Source organism: Panthera tigris, chromosome C1 (assembly GCF_018350195.1).
Source record: "Panthera tigris isolate Pti1 chromosome C1, P.tigris_Pti1_mat1.1, whole genome shotgun sequence".
Lineage (NCBI taxonomy): Eukaryota > Metazoa > Chordata > Mammalia > Carnivora > Felidae > Panthera > Panthera tigris.
The window spans coordinates 112,868,667-112,888,091 of record NC_056667.1 but is presented as its reverse complement, the minus strand read 5'-3'; the positions used below and the strand labels follow the sequence as shown (position 1 = coordinate 112,888,091).

At 41.6% G+C, this 19,425-nt stretch overlaps 1 protein-coding gene across 1 annotated transcript in view; it reads left to right on the top strand.

The window, feature by feature from the left end:
- The window catches only part of CNTNAP5 (contactin associated protein family member 5), a 799,405-nt gene that overhangs the window by 738,655 nt on the left and 41,325 nt on the right, over window positions 1-19,425 (top strand). Inside the window, exon 20 of the mRNA XM_042994206.1 lies at window positions 12,764-12,894. Within this exon, the coding sequence (XP_042850140.1) occupies window positions 12,764-12,894 (131 nt within the window). The remainder of the gene's footprint in view (window positions 1-12,763; window positions 12,895-19,425) is intronic.

Below are 19,425 nucleotides of genomic sequence, written 5' to 3'. Positions count from 1 at the left end.
AGAATCCTTTGGCTGAGCAATCCCAGTACCCAGCAAAAAATAAATAAATAAATAAATAAATAAATAAATAAATAATAAAAAAAGGCACACAGTAGACATTGATTAGGCAGAAATGTAGAGGATTCACTATTAAGTACATGGCCTCTGATTTTTTTTTTCCTCAAAGGACTATTATTAATGTTTCCTCTTCTTTTTTTTTTCTTTTATCCCATAGGTATACTACATAATGTTTATCATCCCAGGAGAGTGCAGTCTCTTGTCTTTTCTCCCCAGTTCATATGTAACGCGTACATCTTTTTTGAGAGGTTAAAGCAAATAGTTAGGAAAGACACGTTATGTGTAAGCGTGCATGTATGCAAGTGCATGAGTGAGAGGGTTTGAGTGCGTTAGTATGTTGTGGGTATGCGGGTATGGGGAATGATGTTCTTTATTATTATTTCATTTCTATTGGACCTCATTTTCAGAAAGGAGGGGTTGAGAAGAAAAGCAGAAAGTATTCTGGGCTGCTACTGTAGTTTCTTCTCTGTGTCTCAGCTCAGGAGGCGGAGACCCTCCTCCAGCTTCTTATCTACCTCAAATCCATGGCGGCGTGCAAAGGGCATAGTATAGGCCTTGGGTTCAAAGCCCCATATTGCCACTGAGACTTCATTTTTAACTTCCCTGAGCTTCACTCCCCATTTGTAACAAACACGGTAACTTCAAAATTGTTGTCGTATCACAACCAAGGGAGTGGCTGGTTCCTCTTAGGGGTGGGACAGGAATCTTGGAACGGGTCTTGGGAAGGAGCCAGAGGAGTCTCTTTGAGCCCACATCCTGGGACATCCCCAAGTGCTCCTCTGTTCGCTTATCAAGTTCAACGTCACACATAAATATACAAGAACTTTCACAAGGGGAGGCACGGGATGGGCACTCCGTAAACTCCACTTTTATCCTCTTTGTGCACATACCTCAGATGCAGGTCACTGCCACCATGGCTAGGGCCCATGTTGGAATAAGAAAGAGTCGGGATCCAGGAGGGACCCCATCCTGGATAGGGCCCTCACTTCTGAGCAGATGGGACTCCCCCGTTGGAGGAAACCACCCGGCCCCCTGTCAGGAAAGACTGCCATCAGAATGTATCTGTGCCATTAAACAGGATCCTGTGGTTATGTCTTGATGACTTTGCATTGTAAAAAGTGCCTGAAGTTATTCATGAGCTAGTTACGCTGTTTGTTAATGATTTTAGAAAATGGTCTAGGAAATCATCTCTAATTGACCATCATTTATATTTTCATTTATGGAAGTGCCTGAAGCCAGCACTGACTGCTTCAGTTTCTGCATTTGGCAGGCTGCATGGGGCTGGTGGGTGCATCAGGAAAACACAAAGGCCCAGGCATGCGGGTGCCATGTGGACCATGCTACGCCTTTCACATATTTCAACTTTGGAAAAAATCATCATTCTATGCTCAACGTTTTTTTTTAAATGTTCCCTCTTCACCCTTTCTAAGTGGTGCACACAGTATTAGATGGTGAAGATACTTTTTGACCTGATTATTAAAAACAGGTTGGCTCAGCACCTTGTCATATGGATGTATTTGTGCTGCTGGGTCAAATCACCACTGGCCCCCCAGTCCCTGGACTGACATCCTTAGAAGATATATCAGAGCTGTCATCCAGAGCAGTGCTTTTGACTTTATAAATACCGTTTAGAAAAAGCAGAATTATGAGTTGAAGAAATAGTGAATGGTTTCCTGTAGGCACACAGGGTTCACATCCCCAATTTTTTTAATCTGCTCATTTTCCATGTGCATTCCTGCCTTCCATCTGATCACAGACATGTGCATCTTCCTCTTTTTCTTTTCCCAAGGTTTGCGTGTTCTTTATGATTCCAATTCAGGTGTTATCACCACTGACAAGCCGTCCCTGATTTTCCAGTTTTTTACCTGGACGTATGCATTTCCAGAATTTGTCTTCACTCTTTCATATTCATCTTCTACGGTCCTGCGTCACTCGCTAGGCTGTGCATGTCTTGGGAGAAAGGCTGTATGTCTCTTGTCTAAGCCAGTGTTCATAACACCGTTCCTGGAACAACACAGTGTGACCGTTCTGTCCACTGTATGCTGATGGAGGGCCAGCTCTGACAGAGCTCTGCCCTGGGCACCGTGGGACATGCAAACACAGGAGCATAACTTCCTCATTGGAGGCAAATAGTGGCTCTCAGTGTCATTTTAGCCAACCAGATAAGTCACAAATCGTGACCTCATATTTCTGTGAATCTGCATCGTCACTACCTGTTGTCATCAATTTTTTTTAAATGTTCAAAACTACATGTACAACTAACGGTTCCAAATATTGTAAAGTTTTTAGTGCCATGATCAAAAGCATCTATATCCAAAAGCATTGGCTCATAAAAAGTGAACATAAAATTTACAAAAGCCGCCTCATCCTGAATTCTTTAAAGACTAATTACTATGTTGAGTTCTAATGACTATTGCCTTCAAACCCCATAAATCATATACAAATAAGAGGAGAGAGTTTTTAAATGTAAGTGAACTCTAATTGGGTCTCAGCACAAAGGAAAATAGATCTTTAGTAGCTCAATGAAATCTCTAAGCACATAAAACATAGCCAGTGTTTCCCATGGAGTTTTGTGGACTGTGCCTTTTACACATGCTGTAGAGTGAATTCGGAGAACAAGCCTGAGCCAGAGGAACCTGTTTGGTTCCAGTCATCTGTATCAACTGAAAAATAGAAAAGTAAAAATAAAAAAAAAGTAAGTAAATTCCTCATTTCATCATTCGGTGTGTCTTTCTTTTGTCAAAAAAACAAAAACAAAAACAAAAACAAAAACAAAAAAAGGCTGACATCCTGTGATGCAGGCCATAGGGAAACAAAGTGTCTGGACAGAGTGCCACGGAAGAGGGGTAACTGGTCTGCATTGATTCCCAGTAATGGGACTCTGTTGCCATGCAAATGACTTTTGAGTTAAAAGTGAGACAGGTTGTGGAATATTTTGTGCAAACGTAAACAGAAGCACTGAAATAGAAGATAATTGTTACTTCTTAAGGTGCTGAGAATAGGACTGAATCAAGTAAACCAGAACCCATCACTGAACAAGCTGGAGGATTTGGTACCTGTTTATTACTTCCTCTGAGGGTTTTCAAGGTTGTTTTTGAATAAGAAATGAATTGAGCCCTAGAAAACCATCATAGCTGAGTGGATCTGGGAATGCTCAGAGCATTGCAGTTACTGACTCATGAGAAATTCTCAAATAGCAGAGAATATATATATATATTTTTTAGAATAGCTGATTCTTTTCAGTGCTAATCTCTCCTCACCTTGCCCAAGATAGAACTAGGAAGAAGAGCCTTAAGGTTTAACTTTGCCATGAAAATTCACTTTATCATTCACGGGGTTTGCAATTCTTTCAGTATAAATGTCTCCTTTTTTCCAAGTAGCTTAAAAATATAGGATTTTTTTTTAATTTAAAGACATTAAATTTAGCATTCGGTTGTGCATGCAGTGATTTGAGGACAAACTCTGGACAACTGAGTTTGGCTTCAGATTGGCCACAGATTGGTGTTTAGGTTTTCTCTAAGAAGTCTGGCTAAGTAGGATTAACATACAGATAGGCCTTCATCCCAAGGTCGTTATTTTTATATGCTGGGCTCCAAGGCAGAAGTGCAAAGCATGGCTGGTACCTTGAGGAGAAATTCAGATCACAGGTCAGAGGGAAGATCTGTGTGTAATGACTAATATCTAAATGTACCAACCGCATTAGACAAGCTACACTTTCCTTATATGTAAAATTTGTATACACGAATAGTGAACATGTCATAATTTTTGAGGTACAAAGATGAAATATGAGAAAAATCAGTTTAGACAACCCTAGAGCAAAATAGGCAACTGATGATAGTTTAATAGTACTGATTATACCTATAACAATAACTAACATTTGTAGCTATAAGGGTGATAATTATTGAAACAATCATGATCAACTCTGAAATAATTGTTTGCATTATATGTGTGTAAGATGGGTGAGATAAAAGGAATATTTTTCACTCACCACCAAACCATTCACTCATTCAGTCTATAAAAAAAATTCAATAAATATTCATCGAGCCCCCACTATATGCTAGACATTTTTTTTTTCTCAGCCCTGGGAATACCCCAGGAAAAGATACAGGTAAAACTCTGTTATCATGAAGTTTATAATTAAATGGACAGTGAAAATCACTAGGCAAATTAAAAAACACATGACTTAAGAAATGAGCAGAATAGTGACAAGTACTCTGAAAACTTAGTTATGTGGAAAACCAGGCCTTTCCACAATGTCTGACCAAAAACTATATAGGAGATATTTTTACATAGTGACTCAGAATGGGTTTGTATGACTGGAACAATATGTCTCCTTAGTATAGTGAATCATGTTCAGATTTTCTGTTCTAGACCCTTCCATTTTATTAAATCTATGCCTTTATGGAACTTGCATTCCAGTGCAGGGAAATAGGCAATAAGTAATAGATGTAACAATAAGCAAAATGCTGCAAGGTAATAAGCTCTGTGTGGAGAAGAGCAGGTTAATATCAGGAAGTCAGGAATATGTGTAAGTCAGGTGAGGGTCTCACATTTTTTAACATGGCAATCAGAGAAGAATTCTTTAAACAGGTGGTATTTAAGCAAAAAATTATAGGATTGGGGGGGGGGCAGGAGGCAGGGGAGCCATGTGTATATCCAGAGAAGAACATTCCACGCAGAGAGAATAAGGAAAGCGAAGTCCAAGACAGACATATGCTTGCTTGAGAACTTGGAAGGGAAGCATTGTGACTGGACCCCAGTGAGAAGTGATAATGGAGTAGGTGATGAGGAAAGAGAGGTAATGAAAGCCTTAGGACCCTATAACCACAACAAAGATATTGCCTTCTACACTGGGTAAGATGGGGGGGCATTTAAGGGCTTCGAGCAGGGGAGTGATTGCTCTTTTTAATTCTGATTTATAGCAACTGATCTGATTTACACTGATATATGCTTTATTTATCACAGGATTGTTCTAAATACTCTAGTAAGAGTAGTCTATATGGGAAAGCTAGAAGAGGAGTAGTTATGACTCTATTGAAATAAAATGGATAACGGAGAGAAACAAACCATAATAGACTCTTAAAAACTGAGAATAAACTGAGGGTTGATGGGGGATGGGAGGGAGGGGAGGGTGGGTGATGGGCATTGAGGTAGGCACCTGTTGGGATGAGCACTGGGTGTTGTATGGAAACCAATTTGACAATAAATTTCATATTTCAAAAAAAGAAACAATCTGGGTGAGAAATGTTGGCTGTTTGGATGAGAGTAGTAATAATGGAATCGGTGGCAAGTAAAGAAACTGATTCAGGATATATTTTGAAGGGGGTGTGTAAAACTATGTCACACCCTACTGGAAATGAGACAAGGAGAGATATCAGGAGTGGTTCCCAGATTTTTTGGCCGAGCACATAGGAGTATAGGCTTGCCGATACTTGAGGTGGAAACATATTTAGTAAAGAGGATCATGAATTCAGGCTTGGGCATATTAAAGTTTTAGGTTATTAGGCATCCAAGTACAGATGTTGAGAAGGCAATTCTAGAGAGGAGACTGCAGGTAAGGGTAGAAGACCAATTTGGAGATAGAAATTTAGAATTGTTCTACATTTAGACAGTATACTGGGCTCATAATGTCCCCCAAATTCACCCCAGAATATGATCTTATATAGAATTAGGGTTGTAGCACATATAATTAGTTAAGATCAAGTCTTGCTGGGTTAGAGTGCATCCTATATCCAATGACCAGTGTACTTATAAGAAGGAGGGATATGGATACTCAGAGATGCATGATGACACATAGAGAAAAGAAGGACATGTGACATGACAGTAGAGGCAGAGATTAAAATTATGCAGCTGCAAACCAAGGGATGCCAAAAGTTGTCAGGCCCCAACAGAAACTAGGAAGAGACAGCAAAGAGTTACTTACCCCTAGAGCCTTTAGAGGAAGTACAGAAATGCTGATGCTTTGATTTTAAATTTTAGCCTCCAGAACTATGTGTAACAACAATTCTAGGAAACCAAAAAGATAATATTGGAACCATAACACTGGATGAGATTGTCAAAGCAGTGAGCATTGGTAGAGAAAAGTTCATAGACTGAGTCCTGGGACTTCAACATTAAGAGGGCAAGGAGAAATAGAGGAATCAGCGAAAGGGAAGATGGCCAGTAAAGAAGGAAGGAAACTAGGATAGGGAATGTTTTGGAATCTAAGAGTTTTACAGAGAAGAAAGTGACTGTAGACAATATTAATGGGAGTTAAAATGGGGATTTTGAGTGGAAAATTGGATTTAACATGAAAATCATTGATGACCTTAGAAATAGAAGCTTTGGTGAAGATACAGGGCTGAAATCTGACTAGAGGGATTTTAAGAGTAAATGAGAGAGAGGAGCTGAAGATAGGAAATATAGATAAAGCCTCAGGAGATTTTTTGTAGACCAGAAGAAAACAGAGAAATATGGCAATGGCTAAAATTAAGAAAGTTGAAGATATTTCTTTTATTTCCTTCCTTCCTTCCTTCCTTCCTTCCTTCCTTCCTTCCTCCCTCCCTCCCTCCCTCCCTCTCTCCCTCTCTCCCTCCCTTCCTTCCTATCTCCCTCCCCCTTCCTTCCTTCCTTCCTTCCTTCCTTCCTTCCTTCCTTCCTCCCTCCCTCTCTCCCTCCCTTCCTTCCTATCTCCCCCTTCCTTCCTTCCTTCCTTCCTTCCTTCCTTCCTTCCATTTCCTCCCTTCCTCAGCCTCCCTTCCTCCCTCCCTCCCTCTTTCTTTCTTTCTTTCTTTCTTTCTTTCTTTCTTTCAGGAAAAATTCTAATACGAATGAAGTAGTACAGAGAATTAAAGAAAAACTGTAAAGGAAGGAGGGGTTGCCTGAGTGGTGTGTTCAAGTACATGAGAAGGATGAGAAGGAATGCATAAAATGATACTAGGTGAGATCATAGATAGTTCGTCTAAGTTAAAGAGAAGAAGGTAAAACATATGGGTTCAGAAATTGACGGGTTAGTGTATATGATGGCAGGAGGTTGTGGTACTTATTTTCTGGTTACTTTGGTTTTCTTGGCAGAGCAGGGCTATCCCCTTAGAGTAGGGAAGAAGGCAGAGGTGGAGGCCAGAGGACAGAAGAGAAGACATTAAAAAGCTGTCTGAGCTGCAGATGCACCAACTTAGTAAATGCACCGAGACAGAGAGGACGCAAGAAAGACCCACTTGAAGTTGGTGGGGTTGAATCTGAAGTGGCCTACCAGCGGTCTGCATTGTTTGTATTGTCTTCTGCCAGCTAAACCAGGCAGGAGTAGAGAAAAAGTCGGTTGCATTTTAGTAGTTAAAGTTCTGCCAAGCAAATATGTCCATTCAGTAAAGAGTGACCAAGGTAAGTAAGACCCTATAGGAGAGGATGATTTACAGTTATGGGCCATGTAGTTTCAGCTGGGTAAGGAGAGAAGAGAGGACATGAAGAGGTTGAGGAACAGTAAGTAGTTGGTGAAATTAGTCTTTCTAGGGATTATGGGAATCCAGGCATTAGAAAAAGGGAGCCAGAAAGGGAGAAGGTTGTATTCAGAAAGTAGGATGCGCGGGTGACAGTTGGTGATGGATTGAAGGAGGGTGTTTTAGCTGAGCTGGAAACAGGTATGGAGATGCACAGTTTACTTTGTAGAGACCAGATGGCTGCTGATAACTAGGGTGTGCATCATGTACGCAGGAGTGCTGGTGAAGGAACCCAACAAAACAAAGATGACTCCTAAAGCTTTGAAGTGAGCCCCCAGTGGGTGGGTGGTGCCACTGAGTGGGGCAGTGAAAATGGAAGAGAAGCTAATTGGTGAGAATGGTCTGGTTAGTAGAGACTAAAGGGTGCAGAGGAACCCACATAATTCGGGATTGATAGGGATTGATAGGGAATGGAAAAGATTCAACATGTAAAAGAGCTCCTGCTTGCAAAGTGAAATGATAAAGCAAGAAACTAACAATGCTCTGTGGACAGAAATATAAGAATGGACTCCACTGCAGGGGTCCAGTGCCTTCATGAGTTTCTCTTTTGATGTTGAAGATACCACTTTTTGTACATCAGCCCAGTCACATATGTGTCTAAAGCCCTTTATGGGACCCCTTTTTAGAAAAACAAGTCCAGGTTCTTTGCCTGGACTGTCTCTTTACTGCTCTGTTCCAAGTTCCCACTCAAGGTACAGGATATTAGTTTTTCCATCTTTCAGAATGAGAAAGCTTGGTTGGGTGCAGATCTGCTAAGATTTTCATCAGCGATGCTGGTCTACAGCTTTACTGTTCCAAGCATGGTAAAATTTAGCCACAGTGCTCTGCTTAATTTGTACAACTGCCTGAGCATATCACCTTATTTTTTTTTCCCTAGCTAATTTCTATGTTCCATCAACAAGCCTCTTTCTCTGAAAAGCTTTCTTATTACCTCAACTCTTTTAACCGTTCATCGTTTTGAATTCACAAAATACGCATTCTGTATTGTCTGCCATATCATTCACTTTTCCCTTTGTGCCACCATCCACTTTCTGTCCATCCACTCATCCATCTACCTGATCACATGCCTTTGGAGTCAGGGTGGTATAGTGGAAGGAACATATACTTTAAAGTTCTATACTCCTGAATTTGAATCTTCTTCTCCTTCTCCTTATTATTATTATTATTATTATTAATTTATGTAGCTGTTTACCTCCCTGAAAATCTATTTCCTAATCTGAGGATTTGATTTAAAAATATCAATATCGTTACTACCGGGTTAAATGTCTAAAACATAGAGGTACTTAAGAGCAAGCAAGCATGATCTTGTTTTTGCTTTAAACTGGATCAAAACCTTCTTAATGATAGAACTGTAGCATTGTAACTGTTGTTTATTTAAATTCTGACACACAGTAGGCATTGAAAAATTATTAGTTTATAATTTTGTTGCAGTGGTAATAAAATTCTCCAGAGTGGATACTTTGTTCAACAAATGCCTTCCGGGGACTTAAGACAGCAAACCCTGCTTTATACTTTGTAGACACAGGGATGAACAAGCAACTATCTCTCCTACAGGACCTTAATAAATTCAAGGAGAAAGGCAAAATAATCATGATAGATTGAGTTTGTTTGTTTGTTCATTTGTTTTATTAAAAGTGAGCACAGTGGCAATATAGTAAAATATTTTATCAGTCTTAGGAGTGAGTAGAGACCTGGGTCACCTGAGATGGGTTTTGATGAATTAGGAGGAGCTTACCAGGCAGATAAGGAGTCAGGGGTATGATTCCAACTACAGGAAAAGAAAAACACACAAAGGTAAGAAGGAGCATTATTTGGGGAGATGCTGAGTGTTCAGGTATGATTCAGATATGGGTAATATGTAGCTGATAAAGTTGGAAGGTAAAAATAAAAGGCTTTGTATGTCAGGCCAAGAAGTTGAAATACATCATATAGAATTAAGGAGGCTTGGATTTTTTTTTAATTATTCATCACTTCCGTATAATACCCAGTGCTCATCATAACAAGTGCCCTCCTTAATACTCATCATCTATTTAGCCCACCCCCCACCCACCTCCCTCTGACAACCCCTAGTTTATTTGGCTTGGAATTTTTTTTTTTTTGAGTTCTAGAGTCACATAGCAAAATATGTACTATTTCCACTCATGGCTGTGTGGAAGACAGAGAAGGAAGAATGGGAAAGTGGGAACCAGTAAAATAAAAGAAAAAGAAATGATGTTTTTGAATAACTGAGATGCAAGCATCATAACCCAAAGGCTTGGCTCAAGGCATTCAACTAGAAATTTTTTTTGGATTTTACAGGTTTGAGTTTCTACTTCATATTTTTTCTGTTTTTATGAGAAGGAAATTGTCAAGCAGGATATGAATAATAAAATGTCTTGCTAAATGGTATATGGTATCCTTTGTTGAGTATTAGAACAGCTTTGAAAATAGGCCCAACAGAGAGACACAGGGAGAAGGTCATGTGAAGATAAAGGACATCAGAGTGACGCATCTACAGGCCAAGGATTGCCAGGATTCACAGAAACTAAGAAGAGGCATGGGAGTATCCTAGCCTCGAGCCTTTGAAAAAATATTTTTAACTTCTAGCCTCCAGAACTATTGTCGAGAGAGAATAAAATGTATGTCGCTCAATAAAAAAGAAAGAGGGGGCACCTGGGTAGCTCAGCTGTTTGAGCATCCAACTCTTGATTTCAGCCCAGGTCGTGGTCCCAGGATGGTGGCATTGAACCCTGCATTGAACTCCACACTGAGCATGGAGCCTGCTTAAGATTTTCTCTCTCCCTCTGCCTCTCTCTCTCTCTCTCTCTCTCTCTCTCTCTCTCTCTCTGTCTCAAATAAAAAATAAAAAGGAAAGAAAGAAAAAAAGAAAGAAAATAGGTCCAACATCTCCCAAGGAGCACATGGCTTCTCTCTCCTCAGCCAATTACATCCACATAGATATGTACAGAGCATCTGGCATTGGTCAACTTAATGTCTATACAAATCCAACAGTAAGCTTATCAAACCTATGGGTCTATGGGTATTTGAAGTGTGGGATCCCAATGGTCAGGACTGCAGAGAAAGAGTGTTCTATGGGCTGTGTCTTATGGGATGCAGAGGACTGATACAAAGCTGTCCAGAATAGATGTGACCAAACCCTGGTACGCCAAGTTGTCACTTTGTAGAGGTTTTCCACTACACTCCTGGAAAACCAAAGAGTTCTGCTGGCCAACATGAGGTTGTGGGTTGAAGGTGGGTGGAGTGGGAGAGGACAGTGGCAGCAGCAGCCTAGAGACAGCTTCCCATTCCTACTTCAGCTCAAGAAGCTCCGTATTTTTTTTGTTTTCTATAATAGCCTTCACTATCATTTGAATGCAGTGTTCTAATTTGAAACCAATTTGAAAACGACTGGACTAGGCATATAAAGCAAATCCAGATGCTTGGGAAAGAAATAGAACCCTAAATACTAACAAGAGACAGAAGGTTCAAGACAGATGGTGGGAATTCAAACCTGAATGAATTCCCTAAAACATCAGAGACTCCGATGCAGAAGGATAAACTAGTGCAGACATCACTACATTCTAGAGGAGGCCTTCAGGAATTATCTAATTCCTTAGGCATGCAACTCTTCTATTCTCCAGATGTTCTCCCAACTCCAAGTCAAGAAATACCAGGGCAAAACAATTTCTAAGAAAAATGCATTGGTCTCTGGACTTACTGAGAATAAGTACAACCTAAATTTGTACTATTTCAGGGAAGTTATTCCTTTAGATGTAAAAAGTTTCAAGATCCCACTGAATTTTTTGACCTTCCTCCCTCCCTCCCTCCGTTCCTTCGTTTGTTCATTCGTTCGTTCGTTCCTTCCTTGCTTCCTTCCTTTCTTCCTTCCTTCTTTCCTTCTTTCAAAATTTACTGAGTATTTACCATATGCCAGGCACTGGGAAAGTAAGATATGTGCAGATCATCAAGGGGTTTATAGATTTGTAAGAGAGACAGGTGAGAGATAGATAACACAACTCAGTACCTGTTAGAATAGAGATGAACACAGGGCCTATAGGAGCAGAAGAAGGCATTGATTCCATCAAAACTCTTAAGAGGATGAGATCAATATTTGCATGGCTCTGGAAGAACTTGTTGAGGTATTTTAGATATAAACTGGAATGTTGGGGAAGCTTCAGAATACTCTGATAGACAGAGTCACTATGAGATTATTGACATCTAAGGTGGATGGTTGTAAGGCAGGTGTTGGAAAAGATGTATAAAATAGAAGCTATGTTTAAAATGGACAAATGCATCCAGAATATGTATGCAGAATCTGTACATGCGTATGTATTACCCAGACAGTGGGATGGTAAGAGTCCAAATGCCCTCAAGGAATGTGGTATTCACCATCATACCTGACACAGAATTATCTGTCACATGCTGATTTAGTTTATGGGGTTGAATTCAAGATGAAAACAGCAGGAGTCTGGAAGGACATGCCACCCAACAGCCCGCAGGTGCACAAGGTGGGCACTTCCCTACCAGAGCCTGGCTGTGGCCCTGTGTCTACACTGCACTACTACTCCTGCTCATCTCCTCTCAGCACCAAATATGCTACTGTTAGAGAGCTATTATTCATGTTTAAGGGATAAAAAAGTAAACAGTAATAGTTGAGCAGTAACATTTGGAAATATCCAATGGTCAGAGCTAAAAGGAGAGAGCAAACCAGGAAATCCAGCATTAGCTTGTAGACTTTGTGATATTGGTGGACTCTGTTGGGTAATGCTTTCATAGGCCAAACTTTTTCTTCTATTCTGGCTTAGATTATTTTACAGTCTGATTTCATATCATGTATTCTGAAATTTCATGAAGGCAATTATGAAGAAAACGAATTGTAGGAAGTAGTAGGAGTTGAAGAGAGAATAGAAAAGGAATCCCTGCTATTAAAGTTTTCACAGCCCAATTACAGAATAGACTTGTGACTGTTTTATTTTCCAACCTGGCATTGTGGTTTCTGTACACACACACACACACACACGCACACACACGCACACGAATGCACACAAATTTTGCACCTATACTCTGGATTTTCCATATGGACCCAGATGTTATAGTAATAGCATATGTAATGCCTTTTAAAAATTTTAATAATGAAAAGATTGAGACATAGGTCCCTAGAAAACAGTAACGATCAACTAAAAGACAATCTGATCATACTTTTTCATTTTATGGGTCCTATTTTTAATTATAATTTCTAATTTTTTTTCAAGGAAGCTTACAGGTTCGCTATCAGCTAAGCAAGGAAGAGACCCATGTTTTCAATATGGATGCAGAGAATTTTGCCAACCGAAGGTTGCACCACTTGAAGATTAACCGGGAGGGAAGAGAGCTTACCATTCAGGTACCTTACTTCTCTTCTCATTCAGCCAAATATGTTTTGGCTGTTCAATAAAATATTGCTTTTACCCTGAGCTAAGTGTGAAGCCAAGTCCTGGGGATAGATATCAACCACACTTGGCTCAGCCTTGGACAAACTAGACAAAAGTGAACTACGGTGAGCTCCCCACCTCCTACCAGCATCCACATCACCTGAGTTCTTGCTACAAATGCAAATTATTGGGCATTACATCAGATCTACTTAATCAGAAATGTTTTTGCAGGGGAGGTAGCAGGTGATTCTGAAGCCTAATCAGGTTTGATAACCCTGAACTTGAGTATAAGAGGAAGATGCACAGCTGAAGAGGAATCACAAGAGACTGACAAGGGCTGGGATAGAAGTGTGTACAGGTGCTTTGGGAGCATGGAAGAGAACACTAATCTCTTCTGGGTGTAAGTACCTGTTTCTTAGAGAAAGTTACTCCTAACTCTAGTTAGTTTAGAAGGCGAGGAGGAGTTGGCTAAGAGGAGAAGAGAGAAGGAGCTGGTCAGGTGGTGGGTCCATGTGAGCATCGGCAGAGATGTCCAGAACAGCACAGCATGTGGCAGGCACTCTGGAATTCCTGGGGTCTCATTATAAAGGGCAGCAGGAAGGGGAGGGCACATCACAACAGAGAACATGCAGAGTCCAGGTCATCCTGTTCAGAATCGTGTCCTCAGGTGAGCCTTTCCATCTGCCCAGCAATCCCCCTTTATTGTTTTAGTCCATCATTCTCTTGATCTCCTAGATGACAATTTTAAAACCTCCTTCTTTCTCCTTATACCCCAACAGTTACAACCCCATCTTCCCTTGTGCAAGATGACTTTCTTTTCTTCTTTCTTGTGAGAAATGTAGCATCCAGAAGAGAATACCCCCGTACACTCTCTCCACCCTATTTACCCACCTCCTGCATAGGTGACCAGGCACTCTATCTCCCTCATGTGGGTGAATATGAGCAAGCAGTGATTCTAGCTCATGCCAGACCGACCACCTGTGGGCCAGGTGTCAGATCCCACTCAAGAACATCACTCCAGCCTTCATATCTTCCCCGCCCTTGTCAACATTCCCCCGTTCTGTTGGATGGCTCCCCAAAACATAAACATGCAAAGATTGCTTGCATTAAGAACATAATTACAATAATAAATAAAATAATAATTTGCATACAACATGATAAGAAAAAACGCTCTGGAGGTCGAGGGAGACCTCTGTCTTCTCTGTCTTCTCTGACTTCATATACTGCTCCGTTTCCTCTTTCAGTCTATTGCCCATGTCCTTGGAAATGTCTACCTCCTTGGTCTTCTGAGTTTCCCTTCCTTTTTCTTAAACCTACATCACAGAAGGATTTTTCCCTGTGCTGGAGTCAAATTATACTTCTCAAGACACCAATGGCCGTACAGAATCCAGCGATCTTTTCCTGACTTGGCTTCTCGTTGGCATTTGACACGGCAATTGCCTCTGATCTTGACACGCATTCTTATTTGGCTTGTAGGACACGGCTTTCACCTGCTGTTTCTACTGCATCTGCTGGTTGCTCCTTCTTTTCTCTTTGTTTGCCCTCCCATCATCATTCAAACTGGAACATCACAGGACTCATTTTCATACTCCTCTTCTTTTCTGTCTACGCTCATTTCATGTCTAATTTCATTCAGACTGACAACTTCAAATGCACTGGGATGCTGATGAATTAATTCCAAAGGTGTATCTAGCTCTAAACCTTTCCCTGAATTCCAGATCTAGCACTGCCTGCTTGGCTATCTATTTGAGTGTCTATTGTGCATCTTGAACATTACATATTTCACACTAAGTTTCTGAGAATCTTACCCCAAACACTCACCACCCCCATAATCTTCCACATCTCAGTCCATGGTAGCTCCATGCTTGCAGTTTCCCAGTCTAAACATTATGGTGTCATCTCAGATATCTCTTCTCTCACATGCAACATCATGTTGATCAATAGCTTCTACCCTGCCCCAGCCACTCTCATCTCTTCCTTGGATTATTAGAGTTTACAGTTGCATCTTAATTGACAGATAGGCCCTTGCTTCACTTTTTGTTCCCCTGCAAGCTTTTCTCAACACAGTGGCCAGAGAGTTTGTATTAAAACTTTAGTCTTAGGCGCCTGGGTGGCTCAGTCAGTTGAACACCTGACTTCGGCTCAGGTCATGATCTTGCAATTCGTAAGTTCAAGCCCCGCGTCGGACTCTGTGCTGACAGCTCAGAGCTTGGATGGAGCCTGCTTCGGATTCTGTGTCTCCCTCTCTCTCTGCCCCTCCCCTGCTCATGCTCTGTCTCTCTCTCTGTCAAAAATAAATAAACATTAAAAAAAATTTTTAAGCTATTCTTAAGGACGCCATTTTTGATCACCTTATTTAATATGGACAACCTAGCCCCTTGACTTCTACCCTGCAGTGCTTGAACACTATCTAACATTCAGTATAATTTATTTATCTAATTTTTTGTCCTCTCTCTCTCCCCTAGAGGACAGGGATTTTTCTCTGTTTTCATTACCATAGAACTCCCACTTTGTCAAGCAGGTGCTCAATAAATATTTATAAATGAAATGAATGAATTCCATAGGGTTTAATGTACTATGTGGGGGAGATCAAATTGACCCTGTGAAGAAGGTTTCCCATAGGATTTTAGTCATGGAATATAGCATGGTTAGATTTTCATTTTCAGGGGGTTCACTGTGGTCACTGCATGGAAATATGCATTTGATTATGAGATAGAGACCAGCCAGAAAGGGATTATGAGAGCCTCAATTAGTGCAGTGGGCAGAACCACAGAGATAAAGATGTGAAAAATAACATCAGTAGCATTGTGTGCCCTTTTGGGTGTGGGCTATGGGAGAAGTCAAGGTTGACTATTAGTTTGCTTGATTGAGTAGAAGTTCAGAAATAATTGTCAAATATATGGTATGAAAACAATCCTTGAGTGATTATAATTTAATGAGTTTACCTTTAGAATTTATTCTTGAAATAGGGGGACACATCTTTGGAGAAAGTTCAGGCTGGAGCAAGATTGGAGGATCAAATGGATGGGAATAAAGATTTCTTGTGTGAATATCTTGACTGGGGTCCTGATGGAACATACGGGCACATTCTGGTGGGCATGTGTATATATGATTCCTTTTTCCTTTCTTTTTTATATTTCCTGTATTTCTTTCCACAAATGAAAGACGCAGATAGGTCAGTGGGAGGACAATAGAAGGTATTTCCTTCTCTTCTCCATCAAGAGGATCTCTACCAATCAGTTTAACAATCAACAATAAGCATGTATTGGTTGATAACATATGGTTCCCAAGACACTGAGGAAGCAGAAAAAACTAGAGCTAGACTTTGTTTGAACTTGGACTCAGTTTCTTGACGCAGGAACACAACACACCTGCCTCTCAGTCACCCCCACCCCTCTTGCCCTATCTAGATCTCTTCTTCCTCCTTGTGTGGAACTCTTCAGTGAAAACAGAAAAAGGTAGGCTCCTACTCATCACCAGTCCTGCCCTTAGGCCGTGTGAAGCAGGGTGTAGGCCTTACTCAGAACCTGTTTGAGAGAGAGGGCAGACGGGCATCACCATACTCCACCAAGCAGAGGCATCCTGTACCTAAAAACAGATTCTTCCATGCCCTCCCAGGCCCTGAGTGGCTATTCCTCCTCTTCTCTTTCTTTGTGATGCCAAGAAGGAGGTCATGGGGGCTGGGCCTGAAATGAGGAGCAAGTGCTCCTGGTGATGATTTGAGAATTATAATTTGGCTAGTGTTTTTTTAAGGTATAGGTGCCCACCAGCACGTCCTGGCAGTGGAGGTGAACTTCAGTGTTCCTATTTAAAATGCATCCATGACATTAAACGGATTAAGCCAGCTTACCAAAATGCCAGCTCAACAAGCTGTAAAGAAGGAGGTGCCAGGCGCTTTTGAAACCCAGTAGTTAGTTCCTTCCTCAGAGAGATGAAAATCTCAAGGTCAAGGTGTCGCTACAGGGAGACAAACTTGAGTGTGAATTCTTGTTCTACCACGTGCATTATGTGATCTTAGACTATAACTCACCTTTCTGAGCTTCAGTCTACTGCTGTATTAAAAAAGAAAAATAAAAACAGGCGGGGGTGGGGTTCAAATGCAACCGAGCTCAGTTTTCATAAAGATTAGATGAAAGAACATAGCTGAAAGACCAAGCATGAAGCCTGGCATGTAGGACGTACTCAGAAAAGGTTGGCTCCATTTTCATCTTTTTCCATCTCACTTAAAACTTGACAAGACCACTGGGTATCCTCAATTCTGAGATCAACAAGGCTCTGTAGTCCAGATGACAAACTTTAGACATCCCGCTGTTTTAAAGGACTACAATGCTTCACCCCTTACGACCTCACCAATTATAATGAAACACAAACACAATGCTAAACCGTAAAATGCACAAAAGGAAGCCTGATGAAATAATGCATTTCCCACTGAATCCCTCAATGATTGCAATAGCCCATATTATAACTGCTGAAACCCTAAAGTAAGTATCTGTGGGGCACCCCTCTTTTTTACGTATGTGCTTCTGTCCTGTGAGTTGGCTGTTTTTCCAATTGGTGAACCAGCAGCTGAACCAGTACTACTGCTCAGGTGCCCACATCCCATGTCAGGGCTGGAGCCCATCCCCAGCTCTCCATAGTCCACCAGGAGCCCCAGGTATCCTGTGAGCCATCTTCCTTCCTCTCTGAACCTTTACAAATACTCATCTTTTCCGAAAAACCCCTTTGATTGTCATTCACCGCCTCTCCTTCATTAGTCATCTGATTTAAGTGCTAACCACCAGGTCAGTTCCCCAAAACAGAACAGCAGGATAGGGAGGACTCACGTACTTGACCAGTGAGCTCTCCCATGTGTGACATCTGGGCATGGGCCTGTTAAGGTTTAGGGACAACTTGCATGGGAAGCTGACCCTGGGGAGCCCGGGGAGGAGGTGAGGGGCAGAAGCAAGGGCAATCTCAGCTCCACCTTCAGTGCTACGAATCTTTTCACCCTTCTCCACTCAGCTGGAAATTCCACCCACTTTAACCTCCTCTCCAACCAGGACAAGAGCACATGAGGGGAGGCCCCCTGCACCTGCTGGAGGGGGCAGTTTTAGCCAGTGGAAGAGGCAGGGGAGAGCTCTGAAGTGGGGCAGGAAGAAAACATTCCTAGAGGCAAGGACTGAATCTGAATCCATGGGTATTAATCAGACTACGGATGGGGACCGTGGGGACTAAAACCCTATGTCGTACCTAAAGGTGAAGGAGCTGCCAGGCAGTGAGAGACATCCTGGTACTGTGACCGACTCTGTCCTCATTACTTCAAGATAGAAAAGGGATCAATACAGGATGTTTATTCATTCACTCAGCAAACCTGTGTTAGGAGATACTTTGCCAGTTTCTCTAGTAGGTCCTACAGAAAACATATATCAGTAAGATGTATGAATTCTCAAAGAGGCAACAGTTTAGGGAGACAGGGAGGGAGAGAGAAGCAGATCATTATAATGCAGCACTTAATTTTTTTTTAATGTTTATTCATTTTTGAGAGACAGAGATAGACAGAGTGCAAGCAGGGGTGGGGCAGAGACACAGGGAGACACAGCATCCAAAGCAGGCTCCAGGCTCTGCGCTGTCAGCACAGAGCCCATTGTGGGGCTCGAACTCACCAGCCGTGAAATCATGACCTGAGCCGAAGTCGGATGCTTAACCGACTGAGCCACCCAGGCGCCCCAATATAATGCAACACTTTAAATGCAAAGTTAGAGGCAGAAAAAAAAAGACACCATGAGGACAGAAAAGAGTGTCAACCGATCCAGCAAAGGCATCAAGGAAACCTTCCTGGAGGAGGTAGCCTCTGGGAGCACTTAGAACAGTGTTTGGCATATAGTAGATACTCAAACATTTGTTGAATGAGTTTTGTAGAAAGCCAGAAATTAAACAAACAGTGATTGTCTACAATCCCTATCTAGAGAGGGATGGACAAGGAAAGCAAACCCCATAGAGAGTGACAGGTGGGCCACATGACAGTGGGACACTGCTTTGTGACACTGTCTGGCCCTGCCCAAGTTATGGATCTCTAGGACATCATCTCCTCAGTCTGTATAACAGGGGTAATAATGCCTATCTCACGGTATTCTAGGGAGGCATGTATTTTGAAAGCTGCTTCAATATGATGTCTCATACATACCAAGAGTTCAATAAATAGCAAATATGATTCCAGTCTAATTTCACAAATGAAATAGTAATAAAGCATGTAACTATGAGCCACAGTCACAGCCGGTGACTTCTCTCACAGTGGAAACCACTGCAGGACCTAGAGGTTCCTGGAGGAGGGTTCATTTGCGGAGGGACAGTCGTGGCCATGGAATCTGGGAGAATCGAGTACCACCCCTGGGTCAGCTGCTCCCCAAGGGAAGAGCGGGGCTGGGCACACAGCTTGAAGGGGTCTTAGTCTCCTTTTCCTTCCACATGAAACTGTAAGATAAAGAGGATCCTTTGTAGGCACAGCATCATGTGAATGTGCAGCA